General features: G+C 39.0%; 1 protein-coding gene across 1 annotated transcript in view; it reads left to right on the top strand.

Annotated features, from left to right (window-relative positions):
- The first annotated feature begins 7,042 nt into the window (after positions 1-7,042).
- coro2ba (coronin, actin binding protein, 2Ba) overlaps positions 7,043-18,524 on the top strand; it is a 36,719-nt gene continuing 25,237 nt past the window's right edge. Inside the window, exon 1 of the mRNA XM_028014184.1 lies at positions 7,043-7,409. Coding sequence (XP_027869985.1) covers positions 7,395-7,409 — 15 coding nt within the window. The 5' untranslated portion in view covers positions 7,043-7,394. The remainder of the gene's footprint in view (positions 7,410-18,524) is intronic.

Genomic DNA, 18,524 nt, shown 5'->3' with positions numbered 1-18,524 from the left:
TTACTCATAGCTGTGGAAGGCATCATGAGAACAGACTCTGAATGGACCGTAAAGATTTATCTAAAACATAATCACTCTCATTGGCAATTTCCTCTTTGTGTGTGGAATTTCAGTTCAGTCCTTGTTAGTTGATGTACAATTTTCCTTTTGGATACTCTCCTTTGCTTCTCCTCTCTACCTTTTATCCCATAAAGAAAGTGTGTCTTTTTTCTTTCTTTTAATTTTTTGCAGAGTGCAAATGGCTGGAATACTGATCTTTGCACCAGAGAAGCTGAAATTCGAGCCCCCCAACATTAAATGTTCCATGAGTGCAACGGTTTCTGTGAGGGTAAATCATGTGGTTGGCTAGTGTCAAAGAACTGGATGAAACGTTGCCATTCTGGTGGTTAAGCTGGTTCGAAAGCGCAGCATAAATTGCACAGAAGTGCATAATCGCCTGACAATGCACCTTTCATGCATATCGTCATCTTTCCCACAACCCATTCATGTCTCTCTTTCTCCCTCTGCTGTCCGCAGACCAGCAAGGCAGATAATGTTAAATTAATAGCAAGCAGCAGTCAGTGAGTTACAAACCTAGCAGTAGCACGAGTCATGTTTGATTTTAGTAATATTAGATATTTTAGAGATTTTGTTTTGCAGCAATCAGTGGTTTAAAAAAGGGGAAACACGAAAATGAAAGTAATGTGGGTTTATTTCATACATGGTCAGTTATCAGACATAACTGAGCATTCTGAGATGCTGGAGCTGCGTCTTTTCAAAAGGTCACACTGTTCTCCTTAAAATACAAATTCACTCTGCACCTTCTGCCAGTTGTGAGTAGAAGCTCTGCAATGGTGGCCACATGCCTCTGCTGTGTAACGATTAGGAAAATATTGTCTTTGAACTTTTTGGACATTGTTGGATACTCTGATATTTTATTAACAGCAGGTAAACATCTCAGGAGGGCTGCGGGTAGCTAACTAAAACTGCTCCAGAGATGCTGGATTGATGCAGGAACACAGAAGTAAGTGGATTAAAATTTCAGAGATCCTTGGTAGGTAGAAAGTTTCAACTTGAATATTACAGAGTTGGAATTAATCTGGAAGTTACCGGAGAAGAATTCACTGGTGAAGAAGCACCACTAATGGCCGTGCACAACAAGATGATTGTTGTGATTTCTCAGAACCTTCTTCTCACCATAAACCTTGAAAGTGTGGAGTATTTATGTTCTGAAGTCATTGCCATATTCTGTCCATTTCTCTTTAATATAGTTTCTTACACACTTCCATTAGTTTATTAGCTTTCTCTTGCTTTTTGTCTTTTGAATAGTTGTATTTATTTTTCTAAGCTTATTGTCAGGCTTTAGAGCGTTTTCACACTTGATAGTCCTGTAGACTTCATTGAATCGGGGATGAAAAATTGCAACATCTGTTACATTTTCAGCAGGTGCGGTTCTCTTTGACATCACACCGTGTTAAACTAGCCACGCCTTTAGCCCCTCGCCTGCGGTGGCGCTGCATCGGGAACTACTTGAGGGGACAACAGGAAAACCTCCGAAGAAGATATGAGAACGACTTCCTTCTTCGCAAAATGTAAATAAAAATCGAATAGTGTCAAATTTTTTTGCGGTTGTAGGTTTTGCCACAATTGTTACACATTTCATCTGATTAGTTGTCTGGTTCTCATTGCACTTCGCTCAGTAATTAAGCTTATTCCTGACATCTGTGTTCACTCACCCCAGTCATCTGTTTTCTATGGTTCCTTCCTCGTTTTCCGTTCCAATCTATTGTTTCTTTCTTTCCGTGTTCCTTTGTCCTGCGCCAGTTTACAAGGCCTGTAAATTTTTTTCTATTACATTTTCATCATGGACTATAAAAGTGGCTGCGTGCGCCTCGGCTCTGACATGACAATTCTAGTTGGACTCAATTGTCACATTACATGCTGCCGGATCCACCAGCTGTTTGCTAATTGCTGTAGCCACTAGTCTGGTGGAGCTGAACTGGGGAGGCACAGGAGAGTCCTGCTCCAGGTTAGGCCGTGCCGTGCGCAAATAGACAGCGCCAAAAGCAAGCGTTTAGGCGCCCCGGAATGGCTGCCACCGGCGACGCAGAGATTTCTCAAATATGCATGAAAGAATCAAAGCAACACGCCAGGTATGTTTTTGATAAGGGAATAACATAAAGGTTAAAATCAATACTCCCGCCTAATAAAATGTTAAAAATGCTACATGTAAATTGTAATTTCTCCAACTGTAAAAACTCAGCTACAGTTGTTAATTATGTTAATCATTGTTTAACAAAAAATCAGTGGAAAAATCAGCATAAACGTAAGAAAAAGACAAGTTAATTTGCACTGTTTTTAGTGCTTTATGAAAGAATGTCTGCTTCAATTACTAACAGGTGAGATTCTCGCATAATTAGGTAATGCTGATGAATTATAAATGGAGATTCATAGGACACTTTAAATCGGAAAATGTGCAACTTTAACTTGGAATAAGAGTATTTTTGTTCACAATATTTTCCCATATAATGTCTGCTTCTGCTTGATATGAAACATAGAAAAGAGCACATGTGCGACTATGGTTTTATTTCACTTTTTTATGCAAATGTGCCTTTTTCGTTCTCATTCTATGAAAATAAATCCAGTTGTGCAGGCAGTTACACAATAAGATCACTAGATGGCGGCAACCTATTACAAATTGTCTGTATTTGATCCACAGACGCCAGATGGTCAAAACTATGGAGGACCAAAACTGACATAATAAGAAATAAAAGCATATTTAGTTTTTCCTTGTCCTTACACATGAGTTTCTGTCAAGAAATGTATATATTTTCTTTTTCGTTTCCCCTAAACATGCGTTTTGTCAAGAAAAGTAGATATTTTGTTTTCTCTTTTCCTTATGCAAGCCCTCCTTCTTTTGTCATAGCCGCCTCTCCTTTTTCTTATTGTCTTTTTTCTGCTTGCCCTTTTTTTTTGTTTTTCCATGTGCATCTTTATATTAATGAGGAGAGCTGCCTTCTATGTCTGACTCCTCTACTATTGGCCAGTAGAGCTTTGGATCCAACGTCACTGCATAAGACGTTGTGGGGCGTTTACGTCTCGCGCAGTCGCTCGGTGCCATCTTTACAGGCCACAGACCAAAACAAACTTTATCCCGGTGTTTTTATTGTGTTACACACCGCAGTGAAGTTAGTTTCGAGTTGAATATTGGATATTTCAATATCCGCCAAGCAAGCGGCGTTTAGCTCAAGGTTGATCCGATTTATGAACGCTAATTTTGGCCAGCCGTTCTCAAGCTCCCTCCTCAAGCGCTTGGAGGTTCACTTGGGGACTGTCAACAAATTTCCAAACCAAACACTCCTGTCAAACAAACGTTAATAAATACCTTGCCTTGTGACCAACGGATACAAAAAAGTGGTAATTCATGCTTTTACATGAGGCACACTACCCTCTATTAAAATGTCAAGTCATACTCAATATTTTAAATAATTTTAATATTAAATAATGTTTTCTTCAATAGCTTCCACACATACATTGAATACAGATGTTCTTTTGTGATTTCTTTGAGCAGAGGCTCACATGTGGTGGTAATATTTGAGACATGGTGGTTTCTACAGTTGTGCAGGTCACCACCTTTTCCACCAACTGCCTGCAGATTACGTGTTTTCCTTCCACACCTTGTAGCATGGAGTGAACTGGAATTGTGGTATTTTTCCAGGATCCCTAGAAATCTGTCACAGTTAATTCACCCCAATGGCCCAATTAGTAAGTTTAAAACAATTTACTGCCTCGTGAATGTTCCTTCTAAATGACTTAAATTTTAAGTATTGTCAGTGAAACGAAAAGGAAATAACTAATGAGTGGAGTAATAATGAACATCCCCATCTCTTTGTAAATTCTTTATCTTAGCTTAAAATAATACTTAGCATGCATGACATTTATGACCTAGATAATGTATATTTTCTCTGTACTGTCTCCTGCGATTTAAAGACAATCTGCCTCCATCCAAAAATTGCACACACACACACACACAGGAAATTCTATTGTTCCAGATAGGAAATGCTGTGACTGGGGGGGTCAAATGACAACGAGGTTGAGGAAAGACACCACCAAATGAAAATTTAAGTGTACATGGTACAACAGGAGGGACAAAAATCCCAATGAGAATGAGTAGATATCTCATAGCATTGCTGAGTTTGGTGTTTAAGCGTTTAGACATTTACACACAAACTCGTAACAACTTTTATAGATCCACAACAACAAAGCCAGTATTGTGGGCTGCAGGCACAATAGAGAAGTGTGGGAGGATGAGCCATGGAAACGGTGTAGGAATCTTGCCTTGTCTCTAGTGCCCTTTTTTTCAGACAGTATGATAAAGATGTGTTACTCTGCAAGAGAAGCTGTTTGCTTTTTTGTTACTACACTCATTTCCTATTGGGGAAAATCCAAATATTGTCCAAAAGCAGCAGAGAACTAACTTTAACTTTAAGTGTAAAACTTTGATTCTGTCTTAACTAAATACACTGTGTTGTTCCAAATTATTATGCAAATTGGATTTAAGTGTCATAAAGATTACATTTTTTGTTGTGCTATTAAATTTAGAGATGGTATTGTGTGTCAGGGCTTTTTGAATCACTATAATTAATTTCACAGAGCTGGTTGATTAGTTTGTCTGGTGAGCTCAATTAAAGGAAATCTACTTAAGAAGGATGTTCCACATTATTAAGCAGGCCACAGGTTTCAAGCAATATGGGAAAGAGAAAGGATCTCTGCTGACAAAAATCATCAGATAGTGTAGTGCCGTATGACAAGGTACGAAAACATTAGATATTTAATGAAAACTGAAGCGTTGTTATCGTACTGTGAAGAGATTTGTGGCTGATTCAGAACAAAGATGGGTTTGTACAGATAAAGGCAAAATGAGGAAGGTTTCTGTTAGACAAATTTATCGGATTAAGAGAGCAGCTGTTAAAATGTCCTTACAAAGCAGCAAACAGGTATTTGAAGCTGCTGGAGCCTCTGGAACCTCAAGGTGGAGGATCCTCCAGAGGCTTGCGGTGCATGAACCTAATATTCAGCCACCACTAACCAGAGCTCACAAGCAGAAACGGTGGCAGTGGGCCCAGCCGTACATGAAGATTAATTTTCAAACAGATTTGTTCACTGGTGACTGCTGTGCAACCCTGGATGGTCCAGATGGACGCAGTAGTGGATTGGTGGTGGATGGCCATCAGCAAGGAGGTGGTGGAGTCATGCTTTGGGCCAAAATCATGCGGAGAGAATCATTGGTCGAACCCTTCAGAGTCCATGAAGGTGTGAAAATAACCTCAGCAAAGTATATGGACTTTCTGACTGATCACTTTTTTTCATGGTTCAAAAACAAGAGCCGTACCTTCAGCAGCAAAATCATCTTCATCATGACAATGCACCATCTCATGCTGCAAGGAATACCACTGTGTCATTGGCTGCTATGGGCATAAAAGGGGAGAAACTCATGGTGTGGTTACCATCCTCCTCTGACCTCTGACCTCAACTCTATTGAGAACCTTTGGAGTTTCCTCAAGCAGAAGATCTGAGGGTGGAATGCAGTTCATATCAAACCAGCAGCTCTGGGAAGGTTTTCTGACATCCTGCAAAGAAATTCAAGCAGAAACTTTCCACAAACTCACAAGTTCAATGGATGCAAGAATTGTGCAGGTGATATCAAAGTAGGTCCTATGTTAACATGTAACTCGGTCTGTTAAGATGTTTTTGATTGAAATAGCTTTTGATTTTAGTACGTGACCACTTAGTGCTGCACATTCAAAGAATGACCTTTTGCAGTTCTTTATAATCTATAAAATGTTTAGAAAATCTGCTGTGCATAATAATTTGGAACAGTGCATTTTGAGTTTCTTATTTTTGAAAAAAAAAATACTGTTCTCATGGGGAGCTTTGTTCAGTAAAATTTGATTTATACTGTAACAGTTCATGACTTGAAACTTATACTGAGCATCATTTGCATTTAAGAAAATCTGAGAAATTATCACTTGCATAATAATTTGGAACACAGTGTAGTAGTAACAATACTAGATTCTAGTAAAGCTGCTATACAGTGATTTTACATACATCCATTGCCTAAAGGTTCAAGTTTTAATCAAACAGCTCTCCATATCCAATCTTCAAGATCTATTGTACTGCAAACAATAGACACATTCCTGCTCATTTGAATAAAATACCTCAATATCTGGTTCCTGCAGAACTTGTTGACATGTTGAAGTAATTGAGGCATTTGATGTTGTTTTGGAGCAGGAATCCATTTAAAAGTTGCAGGATAGTATTTTTCATGGACTGGTGTTGAAGACCCTGCTAGAGATACTGGTGACTCATGATTCTGTATGTGCATAGAACCACCTCCAATTGGGAACTGCGTTGAAATCCTCCAACATCACACATTAAGGAGGTATCGACAAGAGCGAGTGTGTCCAGGATCTGTCTGTACTGGTACAAGATCCTTATGTGGTCACAACAAGCGAAAATTGATAAATCATCTCTTCTAAGTGCAACACCTGGATCCTCTGGTTTGGTCAAGGACTGATTTCCAAAAGAAGTCCCATCAATTTCCACTTGAGGACTATGACAGATGAGCAAACTTTCATTTAGACAGCAAAACGTTCAATTTCATGCTGAAGGTCAGAGCTGAAAGAAGTAAAGATGGGCCCCAGATGTTTTGGAAACCGCACATCCTCCTCTTAGAGAATACCCCTCCATGAACATCCTCGGCTAGATAAATTGACTTAATTTATTTGAAGGGCATTATTGTTAATTTAAAGACAACTTCCAAATGTGTTTCTGTGCCTTTTAAATCTTCTTAACGTAAAAAGAACGCCACACTCATTTTCACCATTTGACATGCCTGAGTAGCAGACTGCGACACAGCGTCCAACTCCCTCCCTCCTCCTCTGTTTCTGCAGTCTGCTCCCCGTCCCAGGCAGGCAGCCCTGCTCCCACCTCCTCCTGCAGCCCTTCCCCACTGCTCATCGATAAGCTGTATTAGCCCATCGCTAATCATATCAGAGAGCGGGAAGAGCTGCGAGTGGCAGGCGGGCAGGCTTTGCGTGCATCATCCCTGTGTGGGTGGGTTTGCGAGTTAGCAGCTAGTGAGGGAGGAGGGGTGTATCCTAGCTGGGAGCTTTTCCCTGTTGTAGTAACCAGCCACACGCCGACTGCCAGCTATTACTTCACTGCAGCAGGAGTCGGCCCCTTCGCACTGAGTGAGCCAGACACACTAACCTGACTGTCCCCTCCTCTCTCTGCTCTCCCCTCTGCATATTCAGCAGAGCTGCCCTCCTCTCCTCCTCATCACTGTGCCACTCCTGCGGCGCTCTTCTTTGCTTGAAGGGGACGTTGGCCTGCTCCTCACCCACTGGTTCTGCATGACTGTCACAAAGGTAGGAAAGACTTCAATTCCAGATGTAACTTTGACTCTGTCTTAAAATTTATGCCAGATGTTATTGGTCATGGTTATGCTTTTTGTAGATGATAGAAGAAGAGCTTTTAAGTAGTGTTAAAGTTGAGCAAGGTTGCTGTTGCTGCCTCAACACTGCCGATGGGATCAGCTTACTGAAATATCTGTTGTTTTTAATGTGCATTAAAATGTTATTCTTGGCAAGTTGACACAACTGCTGGTGTGATCTAGATCTGCTGCTCTTTCTTGAGGAAAACAAATCAACTGACAGTCAGATGATTTGTTTGCCAACAGCGGCAGGAATCAAGTGTGTCCCTTTAGCGTGTTGCTTATAAATATGACAAACCCATAAATCTAAATTATGGGTTCCCTACAAGGTAAATCATAAAAATTTCAGCCAATGGCTCTGATATTTGCTCAACTTTAAAGTGGGAGTTAGAATTAGGTATGCATCAATATGATTAGTTTCATGATGCATCCTCTGGGAATGTGTGTAAATAGTGCAGTGTCCACTCAAGTGGAACTTACCAATGTGCTCGGCTGTGTTTGTGTGGATATTAGTAGCCTGTCAATGTGTGTGTGTTTTTGGTTGCAGTCTGTGCTTAACATGCAGCACCCAGATGAATCCTCTTAATCAATTACCCGGGAGGGAGAGAGGAAGACGCACACAGATAGGAAACTGGCACACCTACTCCCGTGTAGAGACTTAACCTGGACCAAAATAGATGACCTACTGTAGACATGGGACAATGGCCTATTTAATGCACTGGTGGTGACAAGACACCTGCAATTTAAGCCCCAAAGTTTTGTTAATAAAGAATGATGATGCTCGCGTTTGGAGCTGCAGTCTCTGACTCAAATTTACAGACAGCTGCTTGCAAAGTACGTTTTCCTGGCTGCGTGAGACATTGTGTGGGAGGTCTGTGTTCTGCTGTGTAGGTGAGCAATCTCCACTATGAGATCTGGACGAGGAAAAGGTCAGGTGTTCATGTTTGGCACTTGGCCATGAATTAAATCTCACGGTAGTCAAGGCCAAAAGGCACTGGAGAGAATTTTAATGAATGCTGCCTCGCTTTTGTTTTATCTGGCGTGTTGATTTCCTAGAAAAACAGTGAATCAAATAAGGGTAAAGAAGAAATAAATGAAAACAGGAAGGCATAATGGCAGATTTCCGAGTGGCATTTAAATGATGATGAATGTCTGTGTGGGAGATGCAGTGAGAGACTCTAGTGAGCTGTTTTCATGGCTCTGCCTGCCAACAACAGAGAAGTCACCTTGGGAGGGACACGGGACACGAGCTGCTGTGCTGACAGGACTAAACAGCCTCCTTCTCTGTAGCACAAGGACCCAGAGAGGCAGTTCTGAACGGGGGAAAAGCTCATGCAACACAACAAACCTAGATCTGCATAATCTGGCCAATACTTTTAAAATATACCAAGACCAGCCTGTCTCCTTGTTCCATTATTATAACCTTCGTGGGACACTCGATGCTTGGGATGGTGTCAGATTTTGAATGGTGGTTATTTCACCTCTTTGCCATGTCATACCTCTGGTTGTTTTGTGCCATTTTTTTTAAATGGCAGCATATGGATGATTTGCACAAATCCTACCAACAAGGAGTTTATTTTGTGCCCAATTTTACAAACTGATTTTGTTGTTGTTTTTTGTATATTTTACCTTAAGCTTGCTGTGAAGAAATTAGGTTTTATTTCTTAATAAATAATGTCTACCAGTAGGGGGTCATCTCTCATGTTCCTTATTCTGACAGAGTCAAGTAGTCCAAACAGGGATCAGAAAACAATTATAAAATCTATAAAAAGACATATTTCAAGTATAAGAGAAGTGAGGATTTTTTATGACCATTAATTGTCATATTTAATGAAAATACTTAAAGATATTTATTGCCTTACAATGATTTGAATAGTCTACAATACATCATAAATGTATTATTATTGCAATAAATCTGTTTTGTTGGGTTTTGTTTCCCAGTAGCTCAATATGTTTTGTTTTACTGCAAGCAGGAATAGATTATTTGAGTACTTGTCTACTTATTGAAAGTCTTATCAAAACTGTGAAATCCTTAAACATTATTACATGTTTTTCTAATATTATGGCCTTAGCTTAGATGCATGGGTATGACATAGTAGGAAAGAACAAAGATGGCAGAAGGTAGGTTAAAAAAAAATCTATATTTAGTTAATGTACAGATGAACTCACCTTGAGACAATTTAATGTCACTCAGCTCAGTTGTCAGTCAGTTCTACTTTTTGTTTTTATTCTAAGAAACACCAAGTATTTTTGTTTAGTTGCTTCAAAAATAAACTAAGAAGCTGTTTATGAGCATATTTGGTCAGCAATGAACCTGGAAGAGACTTTCAAGGATCACCATGAAAACATTTTTATAATGTTGGTTGAAATATTGCTAGTTATTTTTTACCAAAACTGTTATGATGTTACTGACACCCATATTTATCTATTAAATGATGTCACACTAGAGAGAACACCAACTATAGCGTGTGCATGCATTTTTTTCCCTTTCTCTACCCTAAGTTAGTATTCAGGCTATAATTAGAGTCTTTTTGTAAAATCTTGCATATCAAAGAACATTCTGCTCTATTAGTTAATCAATAAACTCCTGCTTCGTGGTAAAAATGGTGAGTACTGAAATGTGTTGGTTTAGGAAGGTGTTCATTGATTTTGATGGATTATGTCAAGAAATCAGTTTGGTTAGTTACCAAGCTTGCTCAGTCAACCGAGGGAAAACCTACTGTTTACTCACATGCTGACAGAGAATACAGGTCATCACAAGTTTGCATCCATGACTGTTTGCTGTTCAACCTGGCAAGGGACCCTTCTGGCAATAAATGACTAAGAAGTGTCATTTAGAAAATATACTACGAAAGATCATTATAGATAAAATGAATGTTTATGACCTCTTTCCAGAACCAGACGCTCTTTATTCTGGGTGATTGAGGTGCAAAAAGCATCAGATAAGCAGAAAATAAACCAACTGCTTCTAACTTTGTAGTTTGTAGTTGGTTTGTATCTGTTTCCCCCTATGGCATGTATTCTGGCATATGGCATTTCCTCTTTAGATTTATGACGTTATACATGCTTGTTTTTGCATCATCATTAATCCATTACAGATCTTACGCAGTGTGCAAAACCTGTGCTGCATGCTGCTTTATTGCAGCATAACTCTCTGTTTTTCTTAATGATTTTGTCTTTGCAAATGAGTAAATGAGCAAGAGGCCATGCTTCTAAAGGCTCTGATTTGTCTGAATAGGTCCAATGTGTCCAACTGCTGTGGCGTTTACCAGAGAAGCAAAGTGACCGCTTCAGGAGACAGTGGTCACTCTGCCAGATGGACTTTAGTCAGACATGTTGGGTTGGAAAAACTACTACAGAACTAAATTATGCTACTAATTTTGTGTCATTTGTCAACATTTAGCAAGTTATCCTTTAAACATTGACGAATAGTTGTACTGCAGACCTTCAGACAGTGTGGTGAATACCTTCTAAATAACAAAAGCTGCGATTTGCAAGACCACCTCTTTCCACATTCCTTTGTTTTTTTGGAAGGATGACACAATGAAACATTTCCAGGAATTGCATGTGATCAAGCAGGCATACAGTTGGAGGAAGAGCTTTTGCAATCTTTTTTTTGTTTGCTGTTGTTGTTGTTCCTTTAGATGGCAATAAACAGTCGTTTCAGTTAACACTGACGGTAGTCCATGTGTTGATAAATGTTAGTTCTTACAAACGCATAAATATATGTTGCTCGCCAATGAAGGCTTTACAGTAAACGTATTGACGTGAATCCAAAATAATTCAAAGTAGCATTCCAGCTGCGTTGTGTGGGTGTGTGTGTGTGTGTGTGTGTGTGTGTGTGTGTTTGCAATTATATATCTGCAAACACTCCAATTATGACAGAGGGAGCCCCATTCTTCTCTGATGTCAGGCACATGTGGGGTTGTAAAGACGTCTGAAAGCCATTTTCAGTGTGTTTATGGTACAGCATCTGCTCTTAGCAGTACAGTAAGCCTATCAGGACTCAAGTGGGATAAAACCAGTCCCAATATGCTATAAAAAGCATCTACTCTTTCCTCGTAACTATAATTTTATTGTAATTTTACTTGTTTAAGTGAAACAGAAAACTAAAACTTGCCACAGGAAAATTACCACCATGTGCACACACACTTAAACTGTCTGAATTCTTTACTTGGAGCACCTCGCCCACCATAAATCTTAATTGAGTCTGATTTAGACCATTGGCCATTTGTCAAGTCTGCTGTTTACCCACACACCCTCTCTCACACATATTGGCACATAAAACTGCAAGCTAAATCGCTAACCTGGCAACCCAAAAACCTGCTTTTTCAGGGGCAAGAAAATTACACAACAGCTAAGCTGATTTAGGAGAAGTATTACGAAACTAAGCCTTTTTTAGCAGAACAGATAAAAGAATGACAGGGAGGGAAAATTGTATCTGTGATAGAGTTTTTTTGTTTTTCCTCTTTATAAAGCAAAGCGGGGGGAAAAAAGGAATATTGTGTGAAGGCAACAAAAAAGTATTCACCACAGGAAGACATTCAGATCCAATGAGCTCATTGCCGGTCAAAAAGCTTCCTTACTAAGCTCAGTGTGTGTCTGTGTTGCTGTGACTGTATGTAAAACTGTACTCTGCAATTCTGTGTGAAAAACTTGAAGTCCACTGGCAGGAGAGTTGGGAAGCTCTTCTTCCTTTTTCTTCCCATATCGATAATTTCTTCACTGAAAAACAAGATACAAGATCATGGATTGCAGATCTGCCAAAATATGGCTTAAATGTATCGAGTGAAGTGCAAAGGTAAAGGCTTTGCTGTGGTTTTTGTTGGATCAGAGCATTCATTTTTTGGATTCCCCAAAGGGAAGGAGTTCAAATAAAATAGCCGGAAATGATGTGAAATTATTTGTGAAGCTCCTCTGAGAAAATTAGGAGACGGGAGAGAATGTCCGTTTTCAGCGTTCCCTTCATTTCCCCTTCAGCTGAGATTAAGTGTACATCCCGTATGTGTGTGTGCACGTTTGTGTTTGTTTGCTCAGTTGGTTCAGTTGGGATGTAGGTCGTGCATCCCGGACTTTGAGAAAAAGCAGAAATAAATATTTCACTTATTCATAAAGGTTAGTTTCTGACAAAGGTATGCCAATTGGCCTAAGCTGTATTTTTGTTTTGTCTTGTAAAATGTTGCTTCTGGATATATCCACGTTTAGAGTAAATTATCCATAAAAGTACCACAATTTAAATGTAAGCCATTTAGTATTTTAGTTCCCTTGATGGGCACATCATAAATACCAATAATCATAATGCTTTTTGTGGATTTCTTACTGAATTTAAATGTCAGCATTACAATATTACCTGCGCAGTGGGTTGCTTTATTCTTTCAGTGAAACAACCTGCATGGAAAGCTTGATGCCGTTTCGTAAAACGGACATTGAAAACTGCATTTCCCACCCAGCTAAAAATCAATGCTTACAACAACATCATTTTTTTTTTATGCTTATGCAACTTCAACTCAAGCGCAGATGATTAATGTTTTGTACTTTATCACTCACACATGGTATTGTGAGTGGATACAATGTGCTGTGATTTTTTTTTTTTATATATATATACATATATATTTATATTGTTGGAGCTCTGCTTCAAACATGATGCATGCCACAGTGGAAGGTGCATGTCATAAACTTATCTGTGGGTGCATTATAAAGTTCTGTGTGTATTCTGCGACTACCACAAGGCTGTGAAACTGAGCACACAGCAGTCATTAGTGGGGAGTGGGGCAATGAGAGACCAAACACATGGAGGATGAATCTGCCACCCACACCAGTTCTCCAGCACACAAATACACACATATCTGCAGCTTGAGTTCATTGGGGTCAAACTCAGCACTGTTATTCCCCAGTGGCACTGATCACAGTGTAAATATAGGTTTTAGTCTGTGCAGCATTGATTACTTCAGGCTTCTCAGTTCTCTTTTTGTGCTCTTCTGCCCCACATGTTGTCTTTTTATTGTCTTTCTAATTGCTTGGTGTATTTTCATGCTAAGCTTTTGGCTGTACTTAATATGCAGTTTCACAAAGTATTTAAATTTTCCCTGTTTTTCACAGTGATTCTAAACCGATGGGATATGAGATCACACAAACTACAAGTGCATAAGCCTCTTATGATGGTTGCGTCACAGTGAAAGTGTCGCCGCTGAACCATAGATAAATCCTGGTCTGAGTTTTTTTTTTTTTTTGCAAAGCAATCCATTTCATTGGCAAGACTTCATCGATATTTTGCAAACCTCATGAACCCAGAGGTGCACATGGGAAAAACTGTAACGTAAAAAACAAAACAACTTTGACTTGGTCATTGAGATAGATGCTGTTGCTGTTTTAGCAGCACATTCTTCTAACTTCAGTGGTGTTTGCAGTTATTTCCTCCAGCTGCTTTGTGGTTGGGATCAGGGATTGATTAAACAGAGCAGTTTGGCCTTGTGAAACTGTGATGAGAATATGCTCGTCATTGAACATATTGATCATGCAGGCTACGGGGATACATAAACCCAAAGCCAGATATTTACATGCACTAGCTAAGCACATTAACTTTTTGTCAATGATTTTAAATCAAGATCTGTTTTCTGTTTTAGGTCAGTTGGGATTACCAAAATTATTTGCAGAAGCTGAATACCAGAATATTGAGAGATTATTTGTATGAATAAATTTCACACATTCTCTTATTTAGTAGAATCCTAAACTACATGGCTGTATTAACATGTTGGGGGTATACTTCTATAAAATTTTTACTGTAGTTTGCTAAGATTTTGGCCCATTCCTCCTAGCAGAATTGCTTCATGTTTGTTGGTCCCCTTGACTAGCCACACATTTTTAGCTCCAGTTACAAATCTTCTTTGTGATGTGTCTCGTCTTGTGAAGCCTTTGTGCTCTAATGCATCGTGATGTCAATTTCTTTTTCTTGTATTTTTGTTTTAGAGGTTTCTTTTTATCAGTACAATAGAAACTTAATTGCAAGACATGAAGTCATTAATGGCGGTAAATGCTCTAGGCTTCTATGTTTCTGCAAATGCTTCTACACTATGAAATTCATCTTGTTTCGATTTTCTTAAGATTTTGTAAACCTTTTACATTCAACCAATCATAGTTCTGCAGTGCTTCATGTTTGTACTCAAGCAGATAACCATGTAAAGGGTTAACATGAGATTCATGTCTTGCCTAAAAATGATTAAATACCTGGAGATACTATGGTTCAAATCTAGCAGATCTTTTACTAATCCTGTCCAACTGACTTCATCTGATTGGCTGAAATCAGTCTATTTGGACACTTTAGCTGTTATTAAATAATCTCACCCATACATAGTGTTGACTAGTCAAAGTCAGGTACACCTGTAGCTACACTGTTTTCAATAAACACCAATACTCTCCCACATAGTTTGCATAAGACTCAATACTTTAAAATAAACCACATTTTAGACTTGTGCTGGCTTTTAATGTGGAGAATAACATCTCCATGCAAAGACCCTGTAGAGACCAAATTTTGAATTATGGTATGCATCTTCCCTTCATTATTGCTTACAAGATGGAGTCACCAGCTGAGAGCCAGCTGTGTCTTTACTTCAGCTTTCACTGTCTTCACTGCGGGTAAAATGATTCCCGGTTGCTTGCCGAAAAGCTAGCTCATTCTTCTAGGTAGATGTTCTGCTGAAAGCTTCAAAGTAGAAAGTGAGGAATATAACACGTACTCTCATGCACCATATGCATTTGCGCTTACTCACATTGTAGACTGGAACCATGACTGGAAAGTAGCCTTGCAGAAACGCTGGAGTTTCTTGCAGTAACTCTAGCCAGCAAACACTTTTTCACTCCCAGTAAATGCTTCAAAGTTGGAACTACATCCTATTAATCATAGTTCGGTTCCTTTTTAAAAAAAAAAAAAGTTGTCAAAAGCATTGTGTATCTCAATAAATAACACCCTCGACAAGACAATGTATGAAAATCATGTTTCTTTTTTTTCTAATTAGCTTGAAAAGTCAGATGTCCATCGTGTTTAAAGCAAAATAACACAAAAATTAATATGAAATGAGGATGACACAGATAATACAATGAGCCAAAGTCTGACACTGGAAATTAGCTAAGTCAATTGGGACTAAATGGTGCCGGCAAAGCCTCTGTTGCAGAGATATGGGCTAAATTAAATATCTGCCTCCATAGAGGATAGGAAAAATAGGTCTGAGTTTTACATCTGCCCTTTAAACTGGGACATAGCTCTATACAAATGGTGGACATGCAACTGATGGATCAATAAAGCAGACTGGCAGCTGAGTGAGAGTCCCAAAGCAAATCTGCCCTGTTTTTACAAGCTACATTGTGTTTTGAAAGATTCTTTCCAAACTTTTTCTTTAAATCTAAATAACAGCAGCATCTATACTTGAGCCTGATGGTTTATTTAACGTAAGAAACTCTTCAGAAGAGCAGCTCCTTTGAGTTAGGTTGACTTCAAAACAACCTTCACCTGCAAATGGGAAAGCTACCCTTAAAAATGTTTTCCTCACTCATCAACAAAACGTTTTGTTATTTGAATTCTCCTTTCTTTTAATTAAATCCTGTCTCCTTAAATTTCAACAACATAATCAGAGTTTCTGCTTTGCAGTAACGTAGATGATTCTTTTCATCAGGGTTCAAACAGTAAGCTGTCAGGAATGGAAAGTGTTTGGCTCTTGAGATCGTCTGGCACTGAGCTGTCCTTTTTCATCTCCAACTCTTATCTTCTAAAGAGCCAAAAAGTTAGAGAAACCACAAGGGCCCGAGTCTGTCTGCTTACTGATACATCTGAGAAAGTTCACCTGGCACACCAAGGATCTACATTCTTGGGCTTCAAAGCTTTGTGTCTCATCCAATTTGGACGAACAAGTCACTGTTTCTCAGGCTTGTGAAACGGCGAGTGAGTTGTTCATTGCAGTCAACATCAAATGAAGATTTGTCCAACTCTTTTAGTTTTCCCACGTTGTAGTATTTCTCCTGGGTCTGTTTGTTATAGTATGTTCTGCTATTTTCAGTCAATTTAGAGCTTTGTCAGAGAAGATATTGACTTTTGACAACACAAATCATGATGCTTCTTCTCATTTGAAGGGGACATGTCATGCAAAATCCACTTCTTTTTGTCCTGAAGGGTGGCGGGGTCATGAAATGTCTCATTCACATTTTAATAAAACGCATTGAAATGAGTTTCTCCAAAAGGCACCACAGAACAGGGGCAAACAAGAGGCCACAATAACAATGAATTCAGACCAAAACATTGAAGTTCTGCTCTACAGAGAACATAAATGAATGATTCACATATGAAGAGGAAGGATTTAAAAGTATGATATATCCACTTTAAATGTCTAACTCATTTACTGTATTTCCTCAATATTAATCTGAAATTAAAGTTAACACAGTATCAACCATGCTGTGTCATTTAGTAAAATATGTGGAAAACGTCAGCGCTATGGTGTTTAAGGCAAAGATCACATATGGCTTGATTGATGACGGAAGACATGTGGCTGAGTTTTGAGTGCAGCTGGGAGAAGGCAAACAGGTAAACAAAGGGAAGGTGAAAACATGCAGACGGAGTTAAACATGATCTAGAATCAAAAGGGGAAAAGTCTGATAATCTGTATAAATACAAACATACATGAAATAGATCTTAAAAATAAAGTTAAAAAAAAGATTTTGCAACATTCTAAAAATAATATTTATGAACTAGATATATCAAGACTTTTTAAACATTTGAACGATGAAAGTGCAAACACAAATAAAAACCAAAGCCCAGCCTTCCCAGGATTGTGACGGAGCTTGTGGTTTAGCACTGATACCATTTTGGTGGAGAAAACCCAATAAGATGAATTTAACAGCTTATTGGACATTTAAAGTAGTTTCTAAGCAATAGTAAAACATGTAGCTCTTTTAGAGTCCACCATGTGAAGAGGCTCTCAAGCACCTCTGAGAAACCAGCTAATCCAACAACAGCACCTCAGTCTCCCTGCCATCGTCTGCATTAAAAGATCAATGATCTAAGAACCTCTAAGCAGTCATGCTCTATCAGCAATTACCAAATGCAATATCTGAAAAAAACCCAACTCCTCCGAAACCTGAAGCCACTGACTGCGTATTCATTCCTGAACTGTTCCTGTGGTCTCACTTTGATGGATTTCTGTAACCTGATCAAAGAACTCCTCCATCTCCCTCTTCATGATCTGTCCGTGAAAAACTGATTTGATTTTGCAGTTGATGGGACTGAGAAGTGAAGTAAATGAACTTTCTACTATGTTGTATCTCTACATTTTTCTTAAATGACTATTTTAACTTTGCTCAGACATTCAAACTTTATACAATCACAAAAATAAAGGAGCAGCATTTCTACATTGTTTGCAATTTAAAAGCTGTTGTTTATTAAGAATATCTAATGAATTGTAGTGGATTAAATGCAGTCTAGGTGCTAAAATCATAAAGTCGAGGCAAAATTTGACCTTTTCTTTTAAGGCGCTTCTGGAAATCAATATTAATCTAACTCAGTTTTAAGCAGCCTTTGTGTGCAGATCTGCAGAGCAGCCAGGTGGTCTGACGGAGGGGGCTAATTTGTCTGCTAAGATCTCCCTCTGCTCCTCCATTCTGTCTGCCTTTTTCCCTTTTAAATATTTCATCAATCAAAAGTCCTACCCCCTTCTCCTCCTGCTTTATTTTTCCCTCCTTTCTTATCTCTAAACTGAAGTGGCATGTTCTCTTTTGGTTGGCGTTTCTCTGTCTTTGCCCTTTTTGTTCATTGTTCATGTTTCATGTCTTCCTTCTGGACATCTCTTTCACCTCGTGTCTCTAACCCTCCCTCGGTCACTCCGGGTGTGAAGCCCAGCTTGCGTCATTATGCTCCAAAAAGCACAGCCAGAAGCTCCTCAGGGAAAACGGGCAGCAAACACATGGGATATTATTAATTTAGACCATCTTTTTGGCTTTTGGTTGAATGACCTTTTGAAGGCAGAAGAAAGAAGATGTCTCTCATTTGTGTTTGAAAATGAGCTATGGC

This window comes from Xiphophorus couchianus, chromosome 4, assembly GCF_001444195.1.
Source record: "Xiphophorus couchianus chromosome 4, X_couchianus-1.0, whole genome shotgun sequence".
Lineage (NCBI taxonomy): Eukaryota > Metazoa > Chordata > Actinopteri > Cyprinodontiformes > Poeciliidae > Xiphophorus > Xiphophorus couchianus.
Note: the sequence above shows the minus strand (reverse complement) of the source record. Positions and strands in the feature narration are given on the sequence as shown.